The sequence below is a fragment of the Hippopotamus amphibius genome, chromosome 12, assembly GCF_030028045.1.
Source record: "Hippopotamus amphibius kiboko isolate mHipAmp2 chromosome 12, mHipAmp2.hap2, whole genome shotgun sequence".
NCBI classification, from domain to species: Eukaryota; Metazoa; Chordata; class Mammalia; order Artiodactyla; family Hippopotamidae; genus Hippopotamus; species Hippopotamus amphibius.
In genome coordinates this window covers 22458469-22479854 of record NC_080197.1, presented here as the reverse complement: position 1 = coordinate 22479854, position 21386 = coordinate 22458469, and the positions used below count along the sequence as shown (strand labels likewise).

General features: G+C 54.0%; 1 protein-coding gene across 1 annotated transcript in view; it reads left to right on the top strand.

Moving 5' to 3' along the window:
* Positions 1–21386, top strand: part of VSTM2L (V-set and transmembrane domain containing 2 like) — a 36449-nt gene that overhangs the window by 10912 nt on the left and 4151 nt on the right. The window contains exons 2-3 of the mRNA XM_057702653.1: positions 12728–12897; positions 14432–14482. Coding sequence (XP_057558636.1) covers positions 12728–12897; positions 14432–14482 — 221 coding nt within the window. The remainder of the gene's footprint in view (positions 1–12727; positions 12898–14431; positions 14483–21386) is intronic.

Here is a 21386-nt window from a genome sequence, read left to right as displayed (position 1 = left end):
AAGTGCAATTGGGGTTCAAGTCTAGGTCAGCTTGACTCCAGAGCCCACATTTTACTGCTGCCATCTTGGATTTCTCAAACACAGTTGGGCAGGAGTAGGAGGGGCTGGGATGTGGGTAAATGAGGTCCCAAGTGGGGCTGGGTTTGACCCGGGCCAAGCCCTGGCAGAGAGGGGGTGGGGGCAGCATGGCCCCTCTGCCCTCTGCCCCCGCCTGAGGCTCTGTTCTGGAGCATCCTGGGGGACTGCCTCAGTTTCTCCCCTTCTGTTGTTCTCTTCACCTAGCTTTCCCTAGATACCCTTGTCTCTGCCTCTCCCCTTCTGCTCTGTCTGCATGGCCCTGGCCTCCCTGGCTCCACCCTTGGTGCCTCCAGACATGGCTCACTTTTCTTTCCTCTTCTCAGTCAGTTTGGAGATGCTTCTTTCTGGGGTTCTGGGCAACCGCTCATCCTATGGCTGATGCAATCTCCCTGTGCTTCCTCCTTTCACCCGCTCTCTGCCTGTGACAGGCACTAGGGATGGGTACATGCCTGGGCTTTGAGATCAGACACTCTTGGGCTCAAATCCTGGCCCCCACTCAACCTCTCTGAGCCTCGGTGAAATGGGCTCACCCCACCGGCTTTGCAGGATGTACAGGTGAGGTTGAAAAGCAATGGTACCTGCACAGACATCAGGATGTCTGATTTGTCTTCTCCCGTCCCTGGCTCCCCAACCCTGTCCCTGGCTCCCTGCACATTCCCACACTTGCCTTTCTCCCTCCCAAACCCTTTCATCCCCTGTGGCCCAGACGTGTGGAAAGAGGAGGCGGGAATTCCACTGGGGAAACCTGCTCAACTCTCACAATCCTGCAAGTGCCAGAATATTTTCACTCTCCTTAAATCTCCCTAGATTTGTAATTCTACTGCTGTCTCCTTCAATATGCGCTGGTAGCCTTGGGAGACACCCTGTCCCCAGTCTCAGGTGCCTGCACTGCCTGCCCTGCTGTGTTGGGGCTGCCTGGCAGGGGAGCTGAGCAAATCCCTACCCTCTCTGTGCCTCAGTTTCCTCATCTGTAAGAAGAGGAGAGTGATAGTGGCTACTTCCCAGGTTGTGTTGGGGATTCAGTGAGATATTTCATTAAAGAAACACCTCTACAAAAAGGAGTGAAATCTCCTATATACTACAACGTGGATGAACCTTGAAAACATTATGCTAAGTACAAAAAGCCAATCCCTAAAGACCACAAATTCTACTATTCCATTTGTATGAAATGTCCAGAATAGGCCAATCTATAGAGACAGGATGCAGATTGGTGGTTGCCAGAGGCTGGGGGAAGGGGGAGTGACTGCTTCGTGGGTAAAGAGTTTCCTTTTGGGGGGAATGAAAATGTTTTGGGACTAGATAGAGGTGGTGGTCGCACAACATTGTGACTGCACTGAATGCCACTGACTTGTACACTTTAAAACGGTTGATTTTGTGTTATGTGAATTTCACTTCAATGACAACTAAATAAATAAATGAAAAGGAAACATCTTTATAAGCGCATACTCAGTATCAGGCAGTCACTTTGGAAATGTTAAGGCATTTAATCCTTACGACAGCCCTATGAGGTGGTTGCTGTCATTATTCCCATTTTACAGATGAGGAAACAGCATCCCCAGGCACTTAGCACGTGGTCAGTGTTCAAAAGTGTTAGCTATTTTAATTGTTACCGGGTGGGCAAGCAGCCCGGGCTGGGCAGGGGCCCCACCTGGGTCAATGTGCTTATGTGTCCCTAAAACTCAGCAGTGAGTGCGCGTTGAGGCCCTGCTGTGTCCCAGACACTGAAACAGGCTCTTCTACTGCATAGTTTGTTTAATCCTCAAAATAAACTTTTAAGCAATGACACATGTGGGAACTGAAGCCCAGAGAAGTGAAGCGACTTACACAAAGCCACACAGCAAGTCAGGATGGAGCCTCAACTGGCATCTGTATCTGTCATTCCTGGGCCTCCCCCTGCCCCAGCTCCTCTCTTTCCTCTTGGTCTGCTGCCCCTTTTGCCGACACTCCAATGCGCACAACATGGTCCGAGGAGCCTGAGGCTGCAGAGATAAAGGCAGCTTCCGATTGGATGGGATGGAAGCCCTTGGCGAGGGGTCCTCCCCACGCAGGAGAGTAAACAGCTCCCCACCAAGGGCAACGTTTCTTTGATGTCTCCTATTCATTCAAAATGCATGAATTCTGTATTCTAGGCCATGATATATTCATGTTTGCTTTAATACAAAAATAACGCTCTTTCCCCATTTATGGGGAGGGAAACTGCTGCCTCAGGAAGTCACTTCCCTGGTTTGAGCAACACAGCCCAGGAGGGAGCCCTCCATTCATTTCTTTGGTCATTCATTCCACGAGCATGCATTCGGGCCCCCTTGTTCCTGGAGTGGGCGTTAGTCCTCCCCACGCACAAGGCACAGGGAACCTTACAGTGAATCAGACAGGATGCTGCCCTGTATAGGTGAGTGGCAGGAAAGGCTTCCAGGTCTACAGGCCAGAGCAAGCATGGTCTTGGAGGTGCTGACTAAAGATGAGTCGTGGGACTGGGCCAGTGCCAAGGAAGCCAGAGCCGGTGACAGTGGTGGAGGTAGCTGCCCGCTGATGTCCACACGTCGGCTGCACCTGCATCCCAACCCCTTCTGATCACGAAGAAAGTCTCTGCTCTGTGCTGCTCTGAATTTAACACCTAACTCTCGCCAGTCTCCCCCGTTAATGAGAGGAAATGGGGACTGAGATGCGTAGCCTTCAGCAGGCAACCTTCCCTGGCTGGAATTTACGAACGCTGTTTGGTTTCATAGTGTTTATTTTTACTGTTACCTTCTCTTTATGGCAAGTGATGCTGATTTTCCATTTATGGCGGTAATAAAAGTCTCCTTTTAAGCTGAATTTATTTAAGTAAAAAGGGAAAGATGCTTTGAAGATAAATATTAAGTAAATAATAGTGCAGGTGATACAGGGATCCCGCAGAAATGGTAAAGGTGGTCCTCAAAAGGTTGGACTTGGGGACTCTATTTCTGGTGTGCCCTTTCCTGTCCTCAGCACCCCCGGCTGTGCACACCCCATCAGTGTTCAAGTCCAATCACGTCCCCTCTTCGCAGAAGCCTTTCTTGACTCTGCAGGCAGACATAGGCCTGCCCTCTCCTCTCCTAGGGCATGCACCTGCACCTCCATCCAGAGCGTCTGCATGCAGTTGGGCCCTGCACGTCTCTGGGGGGCACTGAGTCATGGCTGTGTGACTGATGCCTACCCTGACAACTGTATGTGCTGATCTAGGCTCAGTCCCAGCTGTTGTCCACACGGTAGTCACTGGTCTGTGTGTTTGTCATTCCTGCAGCGTGTGGGCCCTCTGAGGGTCAGGGCCTGGCCTGAGCATCTTGGGAAGGCCAGCACAGGGCCTGGCCCGGGGGAGGGGTCCATGAAGGTTTCATTCCTTCTTCAGGGAGGACTGGAGTCCCCACTGCACTCCCAGGCCCCCATCTTCCCAGTAAGGCACACTCAGTTCCTCAAGCTTTTGTACAAAATGCATGCCTCTTCACTTCTTGAGAAGAGGAAACCTGTCCATTCCAAGATGAAACAGCCTGCGTTGATTCACACCTCAATCCATTTTGCTTTAGGCCGCCTGCCAGAGGCTGGGGGCTGCCCAGGAGGAAACAAAAGAGAACCCTTTGGTGCCTCCCCTGGGCCCACCCCAGGGCAGACCATCCCCCCCAACCTTCTCACTCCCTGGAGGCTTTTTCATCCCACTTATTTAGGTTTTCCTTTTATGGACATTTTGCATCCCCTGATTTCAGGAGCTCAGTGGGAGTTTCCTTGAAAACACTCCCTCTGCGGCCTTTTCCCCTATTCTGCCTCCCAGCTGGGAGTTCAGGGGGCTTCAGGCCTTCCCAACCCTGTGTCACACACCCTTTCAGCCCCGGCATCTTGTGGAGCTGGGCACAGAGCAGGCTTTCTGGAAATGGCCCCAGAGAGTTACACTTTTTAGAGCTGAAAGGGGAGAGGGAGCGTAGAGAGGACTAAAGTTTGGGTTGGGAAATTCTGCAGTGAGCCTTGGGATTGAACTGACTTGGCCTCCGTAGGCACCGAGCCTGGGTACCTCCTTCTGTGAAATGGGGCTGGCGATATATAAATAGCATCACCTCATCAAGTCTCTGGAGGATGAAGTGGGGTCCTGTGTATACTGCCCGTTCCTTTCAACATCGGGGCAGGGGACTGGCCCCAGTGGTTGCCAGGTTCGCTGAGCCTCGGTTTCCCCATCTGTAATAAAGGAACAGTGACGCCTGCCCTGCAGGGTCACTGTGAGGATGATTGGGAACGGGCACATCCACTTTCTGGCTCCTTGTGGGCCTCCAGTTGGAAAGATGACCCCACAGGGTTGATGGCGCTGGTCCCCGGGCCTCAGGGGCAGGGGAGCTGCTGGTGAAGCGGCCACGGCCCTTCCTGGTACTGTCGGCCTTTCTTCATTGCCCTGTTCACTCCTGGTCACATTTCACGTGACAGCTCTATGGGTCACCTCAGGGAGCCTCCAGCTTGCCTGTCAGTTTGCTGGGAAGCCCCTCAGCTGGGCCCAGTGGCCAGGCTAGGCTTGGGCACCAGTGGCGGTCGTGAGGGCCAGAGGGAGGGAGGGTGGGGAGAGGGGCGGCTTGCTGGGGCCCGACTCAGGACCTCCCTGGTTGCCTGTGTCCATACATCTGCTCTTGTGGATGCCGTCCCCCCAAAACACTAATCTGGCACACAGGAGGTACCCACCCAGTACATGTTGCATGAATCAGTGACTGTCCTCAGGGTTCATCCATGTTGGAGCATGTGTCAGAATCTCCTTGCTTTTTTTAAGACTGAATAATATTCCATTGTATGGAGGGACCGCATTTTGCTTATTCATTCATCATTGGAGATTTTGAGCAAGCACTGACTTGGTTATGTCCTGGCAAGAGACGGGGCCTGGGATGGAGATGACCAAGGGGCCCTTGAGGCCACACTGGTTCTCTCTGCTCTGCCCCCTTTGTCTCTGTCTACCTCCAGCTCTGCCTTGGTTCCCCTAAGAGCTGCCCCTGCCATCAGTCCCCAAGAGGAATCCTGTTCTCACTCTGGCAAAGACTTATGGGGCGGCTGGGGTCCATCCTTGCAGGCTTCCTGGACCAGAGGGTCTGGGATGGGGAACCTGAGCTCAGAGATGGATGGAGGCGGGGGCTGCGCTGGGTCGCCTTGGTTGACAAGCCCTCCGGGACCTGCGTGAATCCCACTGGCTTGGCGGGGATGGCAGTTGGTAGCAAATGAGGAAGGAGAGGAGGGACAGGACTGATGGATGAGAGGTCTCATGGTCCAGGCGTGAGTGAAATACAGACGTTGCACCCACTGTATAATTTGATGAGGCTACAAAGAAGCATCTTTAAAAACCTTTCCGGAGATGGTAGAATTTTGAGCTAGAAGGTGACAGAAGTGATGCTATTTGTTGAGCACCTACTAGGTGCCGGGCATGAGGCGTATGTTGCCTTGTATAACCCTCCCCCGTCCTCTCATTCTCCCCTTTTTTCAGCTAAAAAAACTGAGGTTCAGAGACGTAAAGGAGCTTTTCCAGGTCACATAACTAGGGAACTGAGGAAACAGGATTCAAGTCCAGACCTGAGGCCAAGGCCTAGGTGTTTGTGCTGAACCAGGGCCTGAAAGGTTAGGAAGAAGGTTAGGGTCCTGCTCTTGAAGGGCGGACAAGGTCTTCCAGGTTATCCCCTGCCTTTCCCAGAAGCCGTACTCAGTGACTCAGACCAGGGCCATGAGCTGTTTCCTGCAGATGACGCCCCGATACCCAGGCCTGGGGTTAATTAATACATCGCTCCCCCAATTAAAAGCAGAAAGAAAGGAGATGTTGCATTCAATCAAGCCCCTTTCTCCTTCCCCTGCAGAATCCTAATTTGTGGACAGCGGTTTTAATTGTCTTCCCAGCGAGCCTAGCCCTGCTCAGGCCCCTGGACTGGAGAGCACAATTGCATCCTCAAAAAATCTATAATTATACCAGCCTCCCTGGGGACGGGCTATGAGGATTTACCTGCACAGGGAGGGAGGGCTCAGGGGTGGGAGGAAGTCAAAGAGGAGAGAGGATTTTATGGTCCCAAACTCAGCAGGGATGCTGACATGCAGATGGGGTGGCGTAGGGGGTTGGGGTGGGGGGACGGGGTTGTCTGAGTGGCTGGAGGGAAGGAGGTTGGGGGAACTGGGAAGAGGGCTTATAGGGGCATGGTCTAGAAGTTACGGGCTCCCACTCCTGAGTCCTCTAGAGCTGGATTCATATGTAACCACTTACTCTGTGGCCTTGGGCAAGTCACTTAACCTCTCTGAGCCTCAGCTTCCCCATCCGAGAAATGGGGATTATAATGATCACAGCTACCCTGTAGCATCCTGGGGGGGGGGGGGTGGCACGAGAACATGTATGTAAGGAGCCTGGCAAGTGCTCATATTTCTTAGAGCCCGTCATCATTGTCATCAAAATTAATGTGGATCATCTGTCAGTATCTGATGCTGAGGCCACACGTCCTCGCCACAGAATTAGGAGATGGAGCAAGAACCACTTGCCAATTAGAGCTGCCCACTTTTCAGTGGATGCAGGAGAAACTGAGCTCCCTGTCTCCGGAGGTGTGCCAGTGGGATGCAGACGTGTGGAGCCTGGTGGCTGAACTTGACCTAATTCAGACCAAATTCTGATGGGAGCTGAGATACACACAGAGCTGGGTTTTGACCCAGCTCTGTGTGTATCTGATGGCAAATGATGTCACCTTTCTGAGCCTCATTTTCCTCATCTGTTAAATGGGAGTGAGTAGATTAGAGACTGTTAGAGACAATGTCTGCACCATGCTAGGCGTGCAGTAGATGCTCCGTAACTGGTGTGGATGATTATTCTTTTATATATTTATTTTAAATTAATTAATTAATTTTGGGGGCTGTGTTGGGTCTTCGTTGTTGCCCGCGGGCTTTCTCTGGTTGTGGTGAGCGGGGGCTACTCCTTGTTGCAGTGTGCAGGCCTCTCATTGCTGTGGCCTCTCTTGTTGTGGAGCTCAGGCTCTAGTTGTGTGGGCTTCAGTAGTTGCAGCAAGTGGGCTTCAGTAGTTGTGGCTTTCAGGCTCTAGAGCACAGGGTCAGCAGTTGTGACGCACAGGCTTAGTTGCTCCGTGGCATGTGGGATCTTCCTGGACCAGGGGTTGAACCCACGTCCCCTGCATTGGCAGGCAGATTCCTAACCACTGCACCACCAGGGAAGCCCCAGGATTATTATTTTTCTTTTTGGAAGAAGCTCCCTGGGTTCCCTCCTCCCTCCTTGGTTCATACCATCCCTTTTTTCCACCTCTGCTTGTCAGTATCTACCCCTCCTTCAGGGCCTGGCTGAAGGGCCAGGTCACCTCCTCCTCACCCCATAGTCCCCTCCTCCCCCAAGTGGAGGGGACCCCTCCCTTTCCCAATGCCCGAAGCATGGCCCATAGGACATACATCACTTTCTTCCTCAGGCTGTCTGAGCTGGTGGGGGTCTCAAACCATGATGATTAACCCCCATTGTATAGAGGAGCAAACTGAGGCTCAGAGAGGGGGAGAAATTCTCCCAAGGTCACACAGCAAGTTTTTTGGCAGAAAGAGGCTCAGTCCCTCCTCCCTGGCTCCTAGTCCTGTGTTCCTGGTGCTTACTTGCATACAGCTTCTCTCTGGGGGGAGGTGGGTTCCTTGGGGTGGAGCCCAGACAAACCTTCATGTTGCTGCCTCTGTACAAGGAGACTCAGCTATGCCATCAAATGCCTAGAGCCTCAGTTTCCGCACTTGTCCTAAGGATGCACTGCCCCCTTCACCACTGAGGTTGGAGCCAATGGGATCCCAAGGGGGCATCCCCCAACCCATTCCAGCAAGTGCCTCCTGGCAGGGTCTGAGGGAGGGAGAGCTGGTGGCCAAACCTACAGCCAACTTCCTGTAGGAGTTCTCAGAGCCAGATTCTCTCCATCCTCCCAGCCAGTGTCCCTCCCCACTTCAGCTCAGGACCATCTGGCCCACCTGGGGCTGAGGGGAAGCCTCCTCTGGGAAGCCTCCCTTGATTGCCTCAGGCTGGGTGAAATGCCTCCTCTGTACCTGCCCAGGCCTTGACACTCAGAATAAAACAGACTCCCCACCTTGCTCCACAGGAAGGGTCCTCTCCAGGACCTTCCAGGGCAAGGTTGGCCATTTGGGACTGTTCCTTTTTAGGAAAGAGCCCTACCACCAAAAAGAGTTTGAATTCTCTGGGGAAGAGCGTGGCCTTGGGAGTCAGAGAGGGCTGGATTCAGATCCAGGCTCTGCTGGGTGGCCTTGGAAGGGTTACCGCCCTAAGCTGAGCCCGGGCCACCTCCTCTGAGCAGTGGGGACACGCGAAGGGGGAGGGGAGCCAAGACGGGCACAGAGTCACCACCTGCCAGGACGCCCACTCTATGCGGCACCTGAGCAGTGGACATGCGGCTAGTCTAAGTCAAGATGTGTTGTAATCATGTAAAATACATGCTGGATTTCTAAGACTTAGCACAAAAAAGAATGTAAAATGTCTCATTAATAATTTTTACATGTTGAAATAATTTTTTGATATCTTGAGTTAAAATAAATGATTAAAATTAATTTCACCTGTTTAAAAAATTTTTTGGTTACTTTCAATTTTGTTACTTTTCCTTTTTGTTACTTTTCATTTTTTTTGTTACAGAAAATTGAAAATTCTGTATGTGTCTTGCCTGGGTGGCTTGCGTTCCATGTCTGTTGGACAGCGCCCTCTAGAGGACCGTTCCTGGGATCCGCGTTGGGGGTGAGAGGGCCTGGCCAAGAACTCGGGCGCTGGGGCCTGACCTTGCTGACCCCTGGCTGCTGAGTAGCCCCAGGCCAGATACTGCCCTCTCTGAACCTCAGTTTCTGCATCAATAAGAAGAGCTGGTGGGCCAGGGTTAGGGTTTTCAGTCAGCGGAGGGAGCCTGTGGGCAGGGGCAGGCTGAGTAAGGATGGATGGAGGTCGGCCCCTCGCTAGGTCATCCCGTCCAAAGACAGCCCATCTCTGCCCTCCCTTCCGCCCATGAGACCCACGTGTACCATTTCCCATCCTCCTGTGGGACGGATGTGCTTCCCCCACTCACCCATCTCTGGGAGACGCGCCGTGTCTGAGTCACACAGGCCCAGGTTTCAGGGCTGGCTCCGCCCTTCCTGGTTTTGTGATCCTGGGATGAGCAAGCCCCCACCCCCCCCCGCCAGTAGCTCTGGACCCCCTTTCTCCATTTGCAGGAGAGAAAATAGTGGGTACTTTCTGACTCCCGTGGCTGAGGCAAAGGCACCTAGAGGGTGTCACAGCTGTGTCTCTCCCACTCCCTGGTCTCTTGGCCAGGAGGGTCACACCACTGGTTACCTCAGATCCAACTAGGGGGCCTCACCACTCTCCTCCTTCCCCTGTTTGCAAAGGGTGCTGGGCAGGCAGGGGCCTGGACCAAGGCCAAATTCGGCTGTCCCGGGGTGGGGAGCATGGGGCGGGGGGGACAATGGCTGACTCTGATCACCTCCCAGCCTTCCTGGTGGCTCAGGTCCTCTGCGGACCCCTCCTGTCCTGTTCGAGTTGGCAAGTTGGCATCAGGGCAGGCATGGAGGGCTGGGCCTGGCCCTGGACTCTCAGACTGGGGCTCTCCTGCCTGTGGACTCTGTTCCACCACTGCCCAGCCAAGTCTGCTCATTCATTTACTCAAAAAGTGTTTGCTGATCACCTACTATGTGATAAACATTGTTCTAGGAGCTGGGGATATATCAAAAGACAAGACAGGCACTGCCGCTGCCTCCTGGAAGGGAAAGCAGGCCATAAACGTGAATGAAATAAGTGTGTTAGCTGTGCTGTCCAATACAGTAGCTGTTACCTACAAGTGGCCATTTACATTTAAGTTTAAATGAATTTAAAGGAAGTAAAAGTTAAGATTCAGTTCCTTATTCACTCCAGGCATATTTCAGGTGCTCAGTAGAAACATGTGGCTAGTGGCTACTGTATTAGCTCAGATATAGAACATTTTCCTTGCAGAAAGTTCTAGTGGACAGCACTGATGGTATGTGGGAAGGGAAGAGGGATTTGAAACACTGGGTTGGGGAAAGGAATGCAGGTTTTGTTTGTTTTTTTTTTTTAAATACAGATTCTGTTTTGCAATTTTCCCTTTACTATTTATTTATTTATTTATTTATTTATTTATTTATTTATTTATTTATTTTGGCCATGCAGCTTCTGGGATCTTATTTCCCTGACCAGGGATCAAACCTGGGCTCTGGCAGTGAAAGTGCTTAGTCCTACCCACTGGACCACTAGGGAATTCCCATGGATGCAGTTTTAAGTGAGGTGGTTGGGGTAGGCTTCGCTGAGGAGGTGACATTTGAGAAGAGTCCTGAAGCAGGGGAAGGAGGGAGCCATGTTAGAATCTGGGGAAAGAGCTTTCTAGGCAGAGGGAACAGCAAGTGCAAAGGTCCTGAGGTAGGATCTCAGCTGGAATGTCGGAGCAACAGCCAGGAGGCCATTGTCTCAGGAATGGAATGAGCATGGGGAAAAGTAGAAGCCTTTCCCCACAGGGTACTGGCCCAAACATGGAGGGCCTTGTCAGCCACGGTAAAGGCTTTGATTTTTACTCTTAGGGCAAGGATGCCATGGGAGATTTGAGGAGAGAAGAGACAGGGATTGATTTGTGTTTTGCCAAATTACCTCTGGTTTCTGTGTTGAAAATAAATTGTTGGGGAGGGGGCAGGGAGACCAGTAGGAGGCTCCCCCAGTGTTAGGGGTGAGAGATGGTGGCGGCTGGCCCAGCATGGGGCAGTGGAAGTGGGGAGAAGGGGCTGGGCTCTGGAGATGTTTTGGAGGCAGAACCCACAGGATTCCCCGGAGATTGAGCCTGGGGGCGGGCGGGGGGAGGGTATGAGAGAAAGAACAAGGGAGGCAAGGGCGACTCTGCAGTTTGGGGCCTGGGCACCTGGAAGGCAAAGGCAGGTGACCAGGTACCTTCCTCCAGGAGCCCGTTGTGTCTCCTGCGCATTGGGAATAAGGACCGTCCCAGCTCTCAGGTGACCGCACACCACGCCTGGCACGTGTTCAGTAACTCAAACAACATCCATTCTTATTAAGTGGGCTTTGTTATGCAACAGCGGCCAGTCCCTCCCAAACCTCAGAGAACGTGGACAGCCAGAACCCGTGACCTTGGAGGTCAGGGATGTCACAGACTTTCTCTGGGTCCAGAAGCTCGTTGCTGGAGTCAAGCTCCACTTGGAAACCCTGTGTGTAGAGCAGAAAAAGCAGCTTATCAATCCCCATCCTCCCAGAGCCCTGGGGATCATGGGGAGGGTGGAGGGAGGTGGCCCCAGAGCAGGACCCCTGCCATCAGTCAGACTCTGTCTTCCTCCTGCCCTAAGCTGCTTGGTGCCAGGAAGGACCACTGGGGCTGCGAGGTGGGCTCGTCTGCCCGCTGAGTGGGGGGTGCCTGGGGGGCTGCAGCAGCGAGGCGGGCATGGGGTGGGGGGGCCGACGGATGCAACATTCCCCGGGTGACCCGCCTGTTGCCCGGCGTCTTTCCAGGGCGAGATAATCTCTCCTGAGAAGAGGAAAGAATTCTAATTACATCTCAGGACAGTATTTGTTTGGAGAGACGAGAGACAGAGCATCTGGTGGGGAGCAGTGCTGGGCGGCACTGAGTGGGGATTTGTTTTCTCATTTACCTGGCAGCCGGGTGGGGTGGTGGTGGGTGGGGCTCCTGCTGGGTCCCAGGAGCCGCCTGCCTCGGGATTTGATGGGGAGCTGGACCTGCTGGGGGAATGGGAGCCGTGTGTGTTTCCCACTGGCCCCCGGGGCCATTGAGAGGATGGAGAACGTACCACTGGTTCGGTGCACCTATGAGTGCTGGCAAATGTGTAGCCACAGGGGCTCTGGTCCCTGTTCTCCTGTAACTGCAACAGGCAGTACATGCAGTGAACTGATGCGTGACTGTGACCTTGACCGGGGCAGGTGGGAGGTGGGGGGTTGAGGGTTGAGAGGAACCTACCCAGGTGGTCAGGGAAGGCCTCTCCGATGGGGCCAAGTTTCAGCTGAGCTTTGAGTGACTTGCCAGTCAAAGAGGCACCAAGGCAAGAACATTCCAGGAACTGGGAACAGGCAGACGTGAGGTGGGAAAGTGAGGCATGGTCACAGGAGGGAATGGAGACCAGGGGGAGGTGGGCGGGGCCTGCCCCCACCCTGGTGCAGAGGGGACCTGGGGAAGGGTTCCCAGGGTGGGGGGAGGTCTGATTTGGTTTTGTGAAGACTGTGCTGAATGGTGTGCCCTGAGGCCGGGAATAACCCAGGGTGGGGGCAACTGGAGAAACCAGGGAGAGCTGATGAAAATGGCGGCTGCCTCCCTGGCCCCCTGGCCTTCTTGCTCATCCCTTCCGACCAAGCCCTCCTCTGATCCAATCTCCCTTCTGAGAAGCTGGTGCCCTCGGGATCTGGGATCAAGGCCCAGCCTGTGTGGGCCATTTGGGCCCCGGACCTACTCCTTCATCCCTGAGTCTTGCCAGCTGACGCCGCCCAGGCCTCTGCGCACCCTCGCTGAGCTTGTCCAGGCGCCCCGCCCGACGCCAGGCCACCCCCGCCCGGCTCCCGCGCTCTGCACCCTCCACCCGCCAGCCTCCAGCCCCGGGGCCGCTGGCCCTGGTGTTTTCTGAGGCCCCTCCCCCCGCCTCTGGTTTCTCCACACAGCCCTGTTCACAGAGACGCCCCATGACATGACGGCGCGGACAGGCGAGGACGTGGAGATGGCCTGCTCCTTCCGCGGCAGCGGCTCCCCCTCCTACTCGCTGGAGATCCAGTGGTGGTATGTGCGGAGCCACAGGGACTGGACGGACAAGCAGGCGTGGGCCTCGAACCAGGTACCCGCCCTGGGGAGACTTCCGAGTGGGGCTGGGAGGATCCTGGTCCCCCGCGCCCGGGGGAGGGGTGTATCCCTGCCCCTCATCTCCTCGGAGGGGTAGGGGCTCCAGCTACGTTTATCCTCTGCAGCCCCCAGCTGTGTCCTTCCTTTTTTCCTGGAATGGAGGCCTGTTGCGGAGGGAGAGGCAGGGGGCGGAGCCAGGCTGAGCACTGGGGAGGGGCGCAGCGAGGAGGGCCCTCCAAGGAGCGGGTGGGGAAACAGGCCAGAGGGACAGAAACTGTCACACACACGTGTACATGCATGCCTTTCCACACACCTGCAGGCACACGAGGCAACCCAGCTGTGACACACACATTCACCGCTGCACACGTGCACGTGCACACACCACCGGCAGCAGATAGGATTGGTGTCCCCGCCCACGTGCTGGGTAAGCACCACCCCTGCCACCAGCCCCACGCCAACATGGCCTGAGGGTCTTCTCTGGACACCAGAGCCTGCTGCCCAGCAAGGCAGGCTGGAGGAGCGCTCCACCAATGACTGGTGGGAGTTGGAGGGTAAATACCCCAGCTCCATCACCCCTCAGTTGGGATAACTAGGAGCCTCCCTCTCCCTTTCCTCAGGTGCCCAGTGGGAGGAAGTCCCAGCTGCCCACAGTGGTAACTGGCTTGATGACATACCCGTTATTGACTTCCTTCCCTCTTTTGTCTCACTCACTCACTCACTTGCCTCCTGGTGTTTCCTGAGATCACCTCCCAAGTAAACCGCTTGCACTTGAATCTCTGTCTCAAGGTCTGCTTCTGGGTGAACAAACTAAGACACTCTCATTCTTACACTTCGGTATATATAAATATTATGCAAACACATATGTATCTGCCCACCTGTTCAGATATGAATGCATACATGACACACCTTCCCGTACGTACGTGGGCATGCTCACACATTCTTGCGTGTTTCATGAAATGGCCTCTAACATATTCACAAGTACATATTAAACTCATCTGGCTCCCGGGGGTGTCAACTCCCCAGCACATTGGCTCAGAGGACCCCGGTGGTCAGAGAAAACTCTTAGGAAAAGAGTTGCAGGCTTTGCAGTTGGACGCCTCCGGGGTCAGCTTGCAGGGGATGGTATGTGGGCAGGGCTCCGACAGCATCTGCTGCAAACACCCGGAAACACGACACATTCACAGATAGAGATGCGAGTGTACAGACAGACACTCCTACAGACACACTAAGCCCGAATCACATTTTCACCTGTTCACATGTACCCTCCCTGTATATCTCCAAATAGCCTACATATCAGAATGCGTAGCACATGCACAGTCAGTTTTACAGGCACCTCCTTTATCTTTCTTTGCTCTGACTCACCTCCATCCCCTGAGTGGACGTGGAGCAGAAGGACCCCACCCCCACCTCCAGACCCATGGTCCCCAGAACATCACCTGCGATCGAGAGAATCTTTTCTGCTGCCTGTATCCCCACCCTGTGATGCTAACACATTGTCTCTGCTTTCTCCACCCTCCTGCTCCCAACAGCTAAAAGCATCTCAGCAGGAAGACGCAGGGAAGGACGCAACCAAAATAAGTGTGAGTTTTGATAATGACTTCTCACAAGGGCTCTAATGGAGGACACAGCTGTAATTTAGAAGAAAAAAAAATGGTCCAGTTCAGCAGGGAGCTTGGGCAAGAAGATGGAGGAGAAGGAAAAAAGAAGGGGGAAAAATTGGCCCGGCTCTGTTTTTTAAAAGCCAGAGATTTTTCAAATTCATTGAATGACAGGCACGAACAAATGACAGGGGGAGAGAAGACGCATTCTCTCTTGTCGGGGCCAAGGCTGTGTGTGTCCCTGATCCTTCTTGTCTGTCTCAGCAGCATTTTTTATTTGGGGAACCAACAGGGTCTAATGAGACTGAGCTGGCTTTTTTCAGCCCATCACGAATGACTGCTGCAGCATCTCATGGTCACTTGGGTCATCTGGCTCTGATGTGAGGCAGGACAGGGGAACTTACAGCTGAAGGATTTCAAGACTGGCAGTGCCTTCTAATGCATTGACTCATTTTATCCTTGCTCCATCTCTATAGGGAAGGACCTCTCCCCCACCTCCAGACCCGTGGTCCCCAGAACATCACCTGCGGGTGAGAGAATCTTAGCTGCTGCCTGTATTTTATAGGTGGGGCAGCTGAAGTTTGGAGGGGTCAGAGCCTTGCTGGAGGTCATGACTTGGCTAGGCTGCCTCGAGCTTCTTGTCTCCAGGCTACGCTGGGGCCCAGTGAGGGGGGCACTCGGGGGCTCGGGGAGTGGCAGTTTTTGTAGAGGAGGGCACCCGAAGCAGGGCCTGGAAGAGGCGGGCAGGATTGAGAAAGGAGACTGAGTAGAGAGGAGGCCGGCCTGGTGACACATGTGGCTGTGGGACCAGGCTGGATTTGTGCATGAGGCGTGCGGTCAGCCTGGCAGGAGGCTAGAAGTCCACCAGCCACACCCTCAGAAGATGCCTGTGTGCACAGGGTATGTATGCACATGTGTGGAAGTGACCTCCAAATTCACTCTTTTCTGAAGCTCCTTCCAAAGCTCTTCAAGGACTTGTGGGGGAGCTTGGGACCTCAAGGCACGTTAGACACAGGTGCACCGAGGAGCCCCCAGAGCAGAAGTCACAGTATAAAGAGTGGGCACTGGGAGGCATGAGGTGTGATGCTAGGCACTGGAGGTGGCAGAACAGAGACAGGGAGGCCAGGAGGGAGGTGCCCACGGAGGCTCAGGCAGGAGGCTCAGGCAAGGGCCTTCAAAGCATCATTTTTGCGGTCTGCCCTGGGGCCTTTCCAAGTTGGGGGGTCTAGAAATTTGAGCCATTTCCAGCTCAGGGCAACTGCTGGTCCACCCCTTCTAAACCCCTGACCCCTCACCCTCACCCTCTGCCAAGGGCATACCTGTATGCAATACCCCGTTTCTTGCCCAAACACCCATCCGTTAAGCCTGGGCAGGTAGGAATCTGTGTGTATATTAACATACCCCGTTCATGGCAACTCTCTCGCTGATGATTTTGTTTGGGGTTTAAGGAGCGTCTCAGGCAAAGGAGAGAATAATCTAATTGACTTAGAGGATTAGAATTCAAGGCTGCTGGGCCCCACGTGAGGGGAAGGCGAAGATGCTAATTAGTTAAATAAAATAAATGCACTTAGCACGAGCCGTGCCATCCCCCCCCCACCCCATCCCAGCCCCAGCGATTTCTGCACCAGCTGGGGCTCTGGGGCTCTGCTTAGGAAACTCACAGGCAAGCACAGACCCAGTTCCTTGTGCAGACAGTGTCTTGCATGTGACCATTCTTAAATACGCAGACACGTGTAAGCAGAGGCACACGCCGCTTTCCTGCAGCCTAGAAGGTTCAAACTTTTCTCCGTGGCCTCCGAGGTTCTGTGCCACTTGCTCTGCTCACCCTCTGGGCTACGTCATCTTGCTTGACCTGGCTTATGCCACCCGCCCCTCCACCCGCTGCCTTCTCGCCTCCCATTCCTTCCACCCCTGGGCCTTTGCATAGACCAGTCCCTCTTGCCTAGAGAACTGTTCCTCTCTCTTCCCTCAGAGCTCTGCTCAGCAAGCCTCCCTGGACCCTAGGACTCAGCCGGCGCCCTTTCCTTCTTCCTGCTGGCTGCATTTTTGTCTGCACTAATCCATGCCTGTGAGCATTTGTTTTAGGCCTGTCTTCCCGGGAGACAGTGGGGCTGGGACTGTGCCTGCCTGATTGACTGTTATATTTCCAGAGCCTGGCACAGTGCCTGGCAGGTAGTCAGTGCCCAGTGAATATTTATCAAGTGACTGTCACACACCCCCCCCAGGCCAATGCAGTGTAAAGCTAGTCACAGATTTTGATAAGCAGACATGCCAACACGATATGCATCGTGCCTGTGCATGTATGTGTACAGGGGACGTGCAGTCGTGAAGGGGCTCGTGTGAAACCATGGGACCTGGGGATCGCAGGCCCTGTATCTGTAGGAGCCCGGTGAGCCAGGCAGGAATTCCTGCCCCATAGTCCCATGTCACCTAAGAATCCTGAGTTCTGTGGAATAATCTCCCAATTTTTAACTGTTGGGACCTAGTTTGATTTTTTAAAAACTGTGAAAGCCGAACAGCTGAGTCTGCTGGCTGGGCAGCATCACCACCTGGGGGGCCTCAGGTTCGGAGGAGGAAGTACAGTGAGTTTCCGGGAGTTTGGTGGGGGCAGGTCTTCGTGATGGGCTCTGTAACCCATTGGGGCCGCCATGGTGGTCCTGGGAAGGCTGAGATATGGCCGTGCTGAGTGCAGGGGTGGGACAGTGAGGACACAGTGGGGCCAGCACTGGACGTCCCAGGACCTGAGTCCTGGTCCAGCTCTGCCACCTCCCTGGGCCTCCCTTTCCCCCCTCACTGCTGTCTAACAAATATATGAAAACACTTTGGAAACTGTAAAGTCCTCTGGATTCGGCTGTGTGAATGATGGTGGTTACTAGATTGGAAACTTAATATGAATTTTCGAATCACATGACTCCTGTTCCCAGCATGGGGGGGTCGGGGGAGGGGGTGGAGCAGGGAAAGGGGGCCCAGCTTCTCTCCAGGAAATGGGAGGGAATGAAAAGAGCTCAGAATCTCATAGGGAGATCATTTATGTGGGAGGACAGGCATCTGAGATAATAATAATAAAATAATAATAATAATAAAGCAGCTATTTATTGAGTGCCTGCCATATGTCAGGAACCATGATGAGTACTTTACATGATTTACCTCATTTAACTTGGGGCCTGGGGAAGGACCCCCAGCTTTAAAAATATCTCCCTTGGGAGCTCGTATATGCTGAGGATTCCACCATCAGGGCCTCATTCCTGTCGTTCAGGTAAATTCTGCTTCTGTCTGTCTTCACGTTCCAGAAGTTTTTCTTTTGCCCTAACTGAAGTTCTGTGTTTTGGAATTTAGGTTAACTTCCCCTTAACCAGTTTGGCACGTAGAGATGGCCCCTGACTTCCTAATTTTAAAATAAGGTGAAATTCTCCACACACGCCTTCTTTTCCAGGGGGCTCACCTGCCTTCATTACCGTTAGTCCTTCTTTTGGTCTAACCGAAGTTGTTTGTGCTATAGATTCAGTTCATGCAATCTGTTTCAGTCCAAAACAGCCATGGACAGCCTGGGTCCCCATATATGTGTGGCCTTGTGCTCCAGCCCATTTATCCTAAGCTCCGCCTCCTCTCCAGCCAAGCCCTAAAAGCCAGGGACAGCCAAAAAGGCCTCAGGAAGCACGCTGCAGCGCCTGTCCCCCACCCCAAGCTCCAAATCTGCATAAATGGTTAAAAGGCAGCAGCATGTATCAGATCAGCCAAGTGGCCCTGTAGGTCAAGCCCCTGTCTGCCCTGCCTGGCTGCCCCACAGATGTAATATCCATACGGATACCGCATGTTTTCTGGTGGGGATGTAGGTGGGGGCTGGGACAACCAACCGGAGCAGCACATGAGGTCTGCATCCTTCATGAAGGATTAACAGGTCAAGTGGTGGGTCATGGTGTATTATGACTTTATTTTCTGCAGCAGATGCTTCTATATTTTCTTGGAATTCCCGCAGTGACCCACAGTATACAAAGGGCATGGGATTCTGAAGTCTGAAAAGGAGGCAGGATTCATGTGGAGTCAAAATCACTCCATCCATCTTGGGAATCCCTTGAGGCATCCATAAAGCAGCCGGCCTTTGGCTGGGGCCACAAAGATTACTGTGTGAAGGCCGTGGTCACACACACCCAGTCCCTGGTCTCACTGTACTCCCAGTCAGTGTGGCAGATGGATGTTAACCCAATAATGACTCATGATAAAAACTAAAATTACAACTGTGACCATCAAAATGAGAAGGAGGGCAGACCTCCTGACCTAGTCTGGCGGGTCTGGAGGGCTTCCTGGAGGAGGTGCTATTTGGAGTGAGCACTGAAGTGTAGAGGTATTGACTAGGAGCTGGGGGAACTTCTCTGGGGATGTGTGTTGGAGGAACTGCTGGAGGCTATGTGGCTGAGGGGAAGGCAGGGATGAGACCCTGAATATCCCCCCAGCAGCCACTGCCGGGAGCCACCAAAGGAAAGGTTCTAAGTTGGAGGCACTTTGGAAAGATCTGTCTGGCTGTTACTGGAGGATGGATTGGAAGAAGCCAAAGTGGCTTTGGGGAGCCCCTGGAGGAGGCTGGGACATCACCCTGACCAGTGCATGGGGGGTCTGGATTCTGGGGAGAAGGGGAGGGGGCCCAGTGATATTTAGAGGAAAGCGCAGTGGGATTCCGAGATGGATTGTGCCAGAGTGTGGAAGGAGCAATGGGGCTGATGACTTGGGAGGGTCTAGCCAGAATGGGGGAGGCCTCCTGGAGCCCAGATTTGGGGAGGCTCTGAGTTGGGTACTGGACATTCCATGGGGCTGGTGAAGTGGCTGGGTGTTGCTGAACTCAGAGCCAGCCCTGGCCTGGGGCAGGGACCATCTGACCGCTATTCCCCACCCAGCAGCTTTCCAGGGCCACCACGTCACTCTTGCGCTGAGGCCACACATAGGAAAGGTCTAGCACCATGGACTCAAATTGGCATCACCCATTCTTCCTGGCATGGCTCTGGAGAAAGATCCCAGCCTGTCCACCTGATGGTCTGTGGGCTCCTGCCATGTCCAGAAAGGCCTGGGCCGTGGGCAAGCAGGGAGGAGGCTGAGCTTGGTCATGGCGTGGACTGGCCTTGTCTCTTTCAGCGTAATTAGGTGCTTAATTGCACTGCTAAGGCCTGTCGATGCCTGGGCCGAGGTGATTATGATTTACAGCCAGGCCGCTGCGTGGGGGTCTCTTCGCTTCATAGCCTCTCTAGTCGTGCTGGAGGGCTGGGCTGCAGGATTTTTCTCCCCAGTCTGTGCATGTTGAAATCCAACAGGCTGCTCTGCCACCCCCAAGAAGCCGGGGTAGGATGATGGGCCCAGTCCCACAGGAGATGCTTTTGAGGAGGGGCCATGCTCCCCCAGGACATGGAAGGCTGGGGGCCTAGGGAATGAGCGGGGAGGGGTAGAAAGACAGCCCTGTGGTTTACTGGTCCTGGGAGCCTCCCCAGAGATGTGGTGAAGGCCTGGTCTCTGTTACCCGCTGGGTGGCCTTGGGCAAATCCCTTCACCTCTCTGAGCCTCCGTTTCCTGACCCCTACAATGGGTATCCCAGCAGTGCCTACATCATGGGGTTATTGTGAGGTTTATTGTTGTTTGTTTGTTTGTTTTGGGATTTTTGGCTGCACCAGCGCAGCATGCGGGATCTTAGTACCCCGATCAGGAATGGAACCCACGCCTCCTGCCGTGGAAGTGCAGAGTCTTAACCACTGGACCACCAGAGAAGTCCCATTGTGCGGTTTAAGTAAGGGGTAGGATGCTTTAGCACATCATCTCACAGGGATCAAGCCCTCCATAAACACTAGCTACCAGCACTACTGTTACTGTTGTCACTGTTTTCATTTATTTTAAAATTTAAAAAATTTTAAAATTTTCTTCTGGCTGCCCCACGTGGGATCTTATTTCCCTGACCAAGAATCAAACCTGTGCCCCCTGCAGTGGAAGATGGGAGCACGGACCACTGGACCCATCAGGGAATTCCTATGTTGTTACCATTTTTTTTATTATTTGCTTTCTCTGGTTGGTGCTTAAAGGCACAGACCCCCGGGGCTGGAAGGAGCAGTGTCTGATGTGCATCCTCTCCCTTCGTCCTGTTGGAAACCAGCTCCCTGGGGTGCCTGGTTGCAGGTGTGAGGTCTGGGTTCTCCCTTAGACCTGGAGCCCACACGGGGCCTTGCTGGGATCCGGCTGGTTCACAGCTGCATCCCCAGTGCCCAGCTCGGAGCGGGCGCTCACTAATTGTCTGTCAATGGATGAATCTAGCCCAAGAAAACCGAGGCCAGGGTGCTGGTGCCCTGTCAGGGTCAGAACCAGCCTCCCAGCACCATCTGCTGTGCTCCTGTCGCCCTTCTCCTCCCTGAGCGGGGAGGCCACACGGAGGGGTGGCAGGGGAGGAGGGAGCTGGTGCCCAGGCCTTGGCCTCAGGTCCAGGGCTGGGAGGGGGTGGGCGCGGGGGTGGGCTGTGTTTGCGGCTCCCTCCCAGTGCTTCACATTATTACTCCATGAGCGCCTTGTAGGGTTGACAAATGAAGGATAATTAATATCCGTGAGGGAAACAGATGTTGAGGTAATTCGCTCCCCGCTGCGCATTTGCAACAGCATCTCCTAACTCGCCTGAGAACGTGGTGGGGCCGCAGGACCTCTCGTGCCCTTGGTCAGAGGTGATGGAATCAGCAGGGCTGATGGCCTCCAGCTGAGGCCGCCCCAGTACTGGGGGTGGGGGGCGGGTGGCAGGGGTTGGGGGTGTCCCACACCCAGGGAGGCAGCTGGAAGAGTCTCCCACTGCTTGCACTGGTGGGAAGGTGGGAAGTTCTGCCTCTGTCCCACCTCCTGCCTCCTGCTGTGCTGTAATCCCACGTTTTCC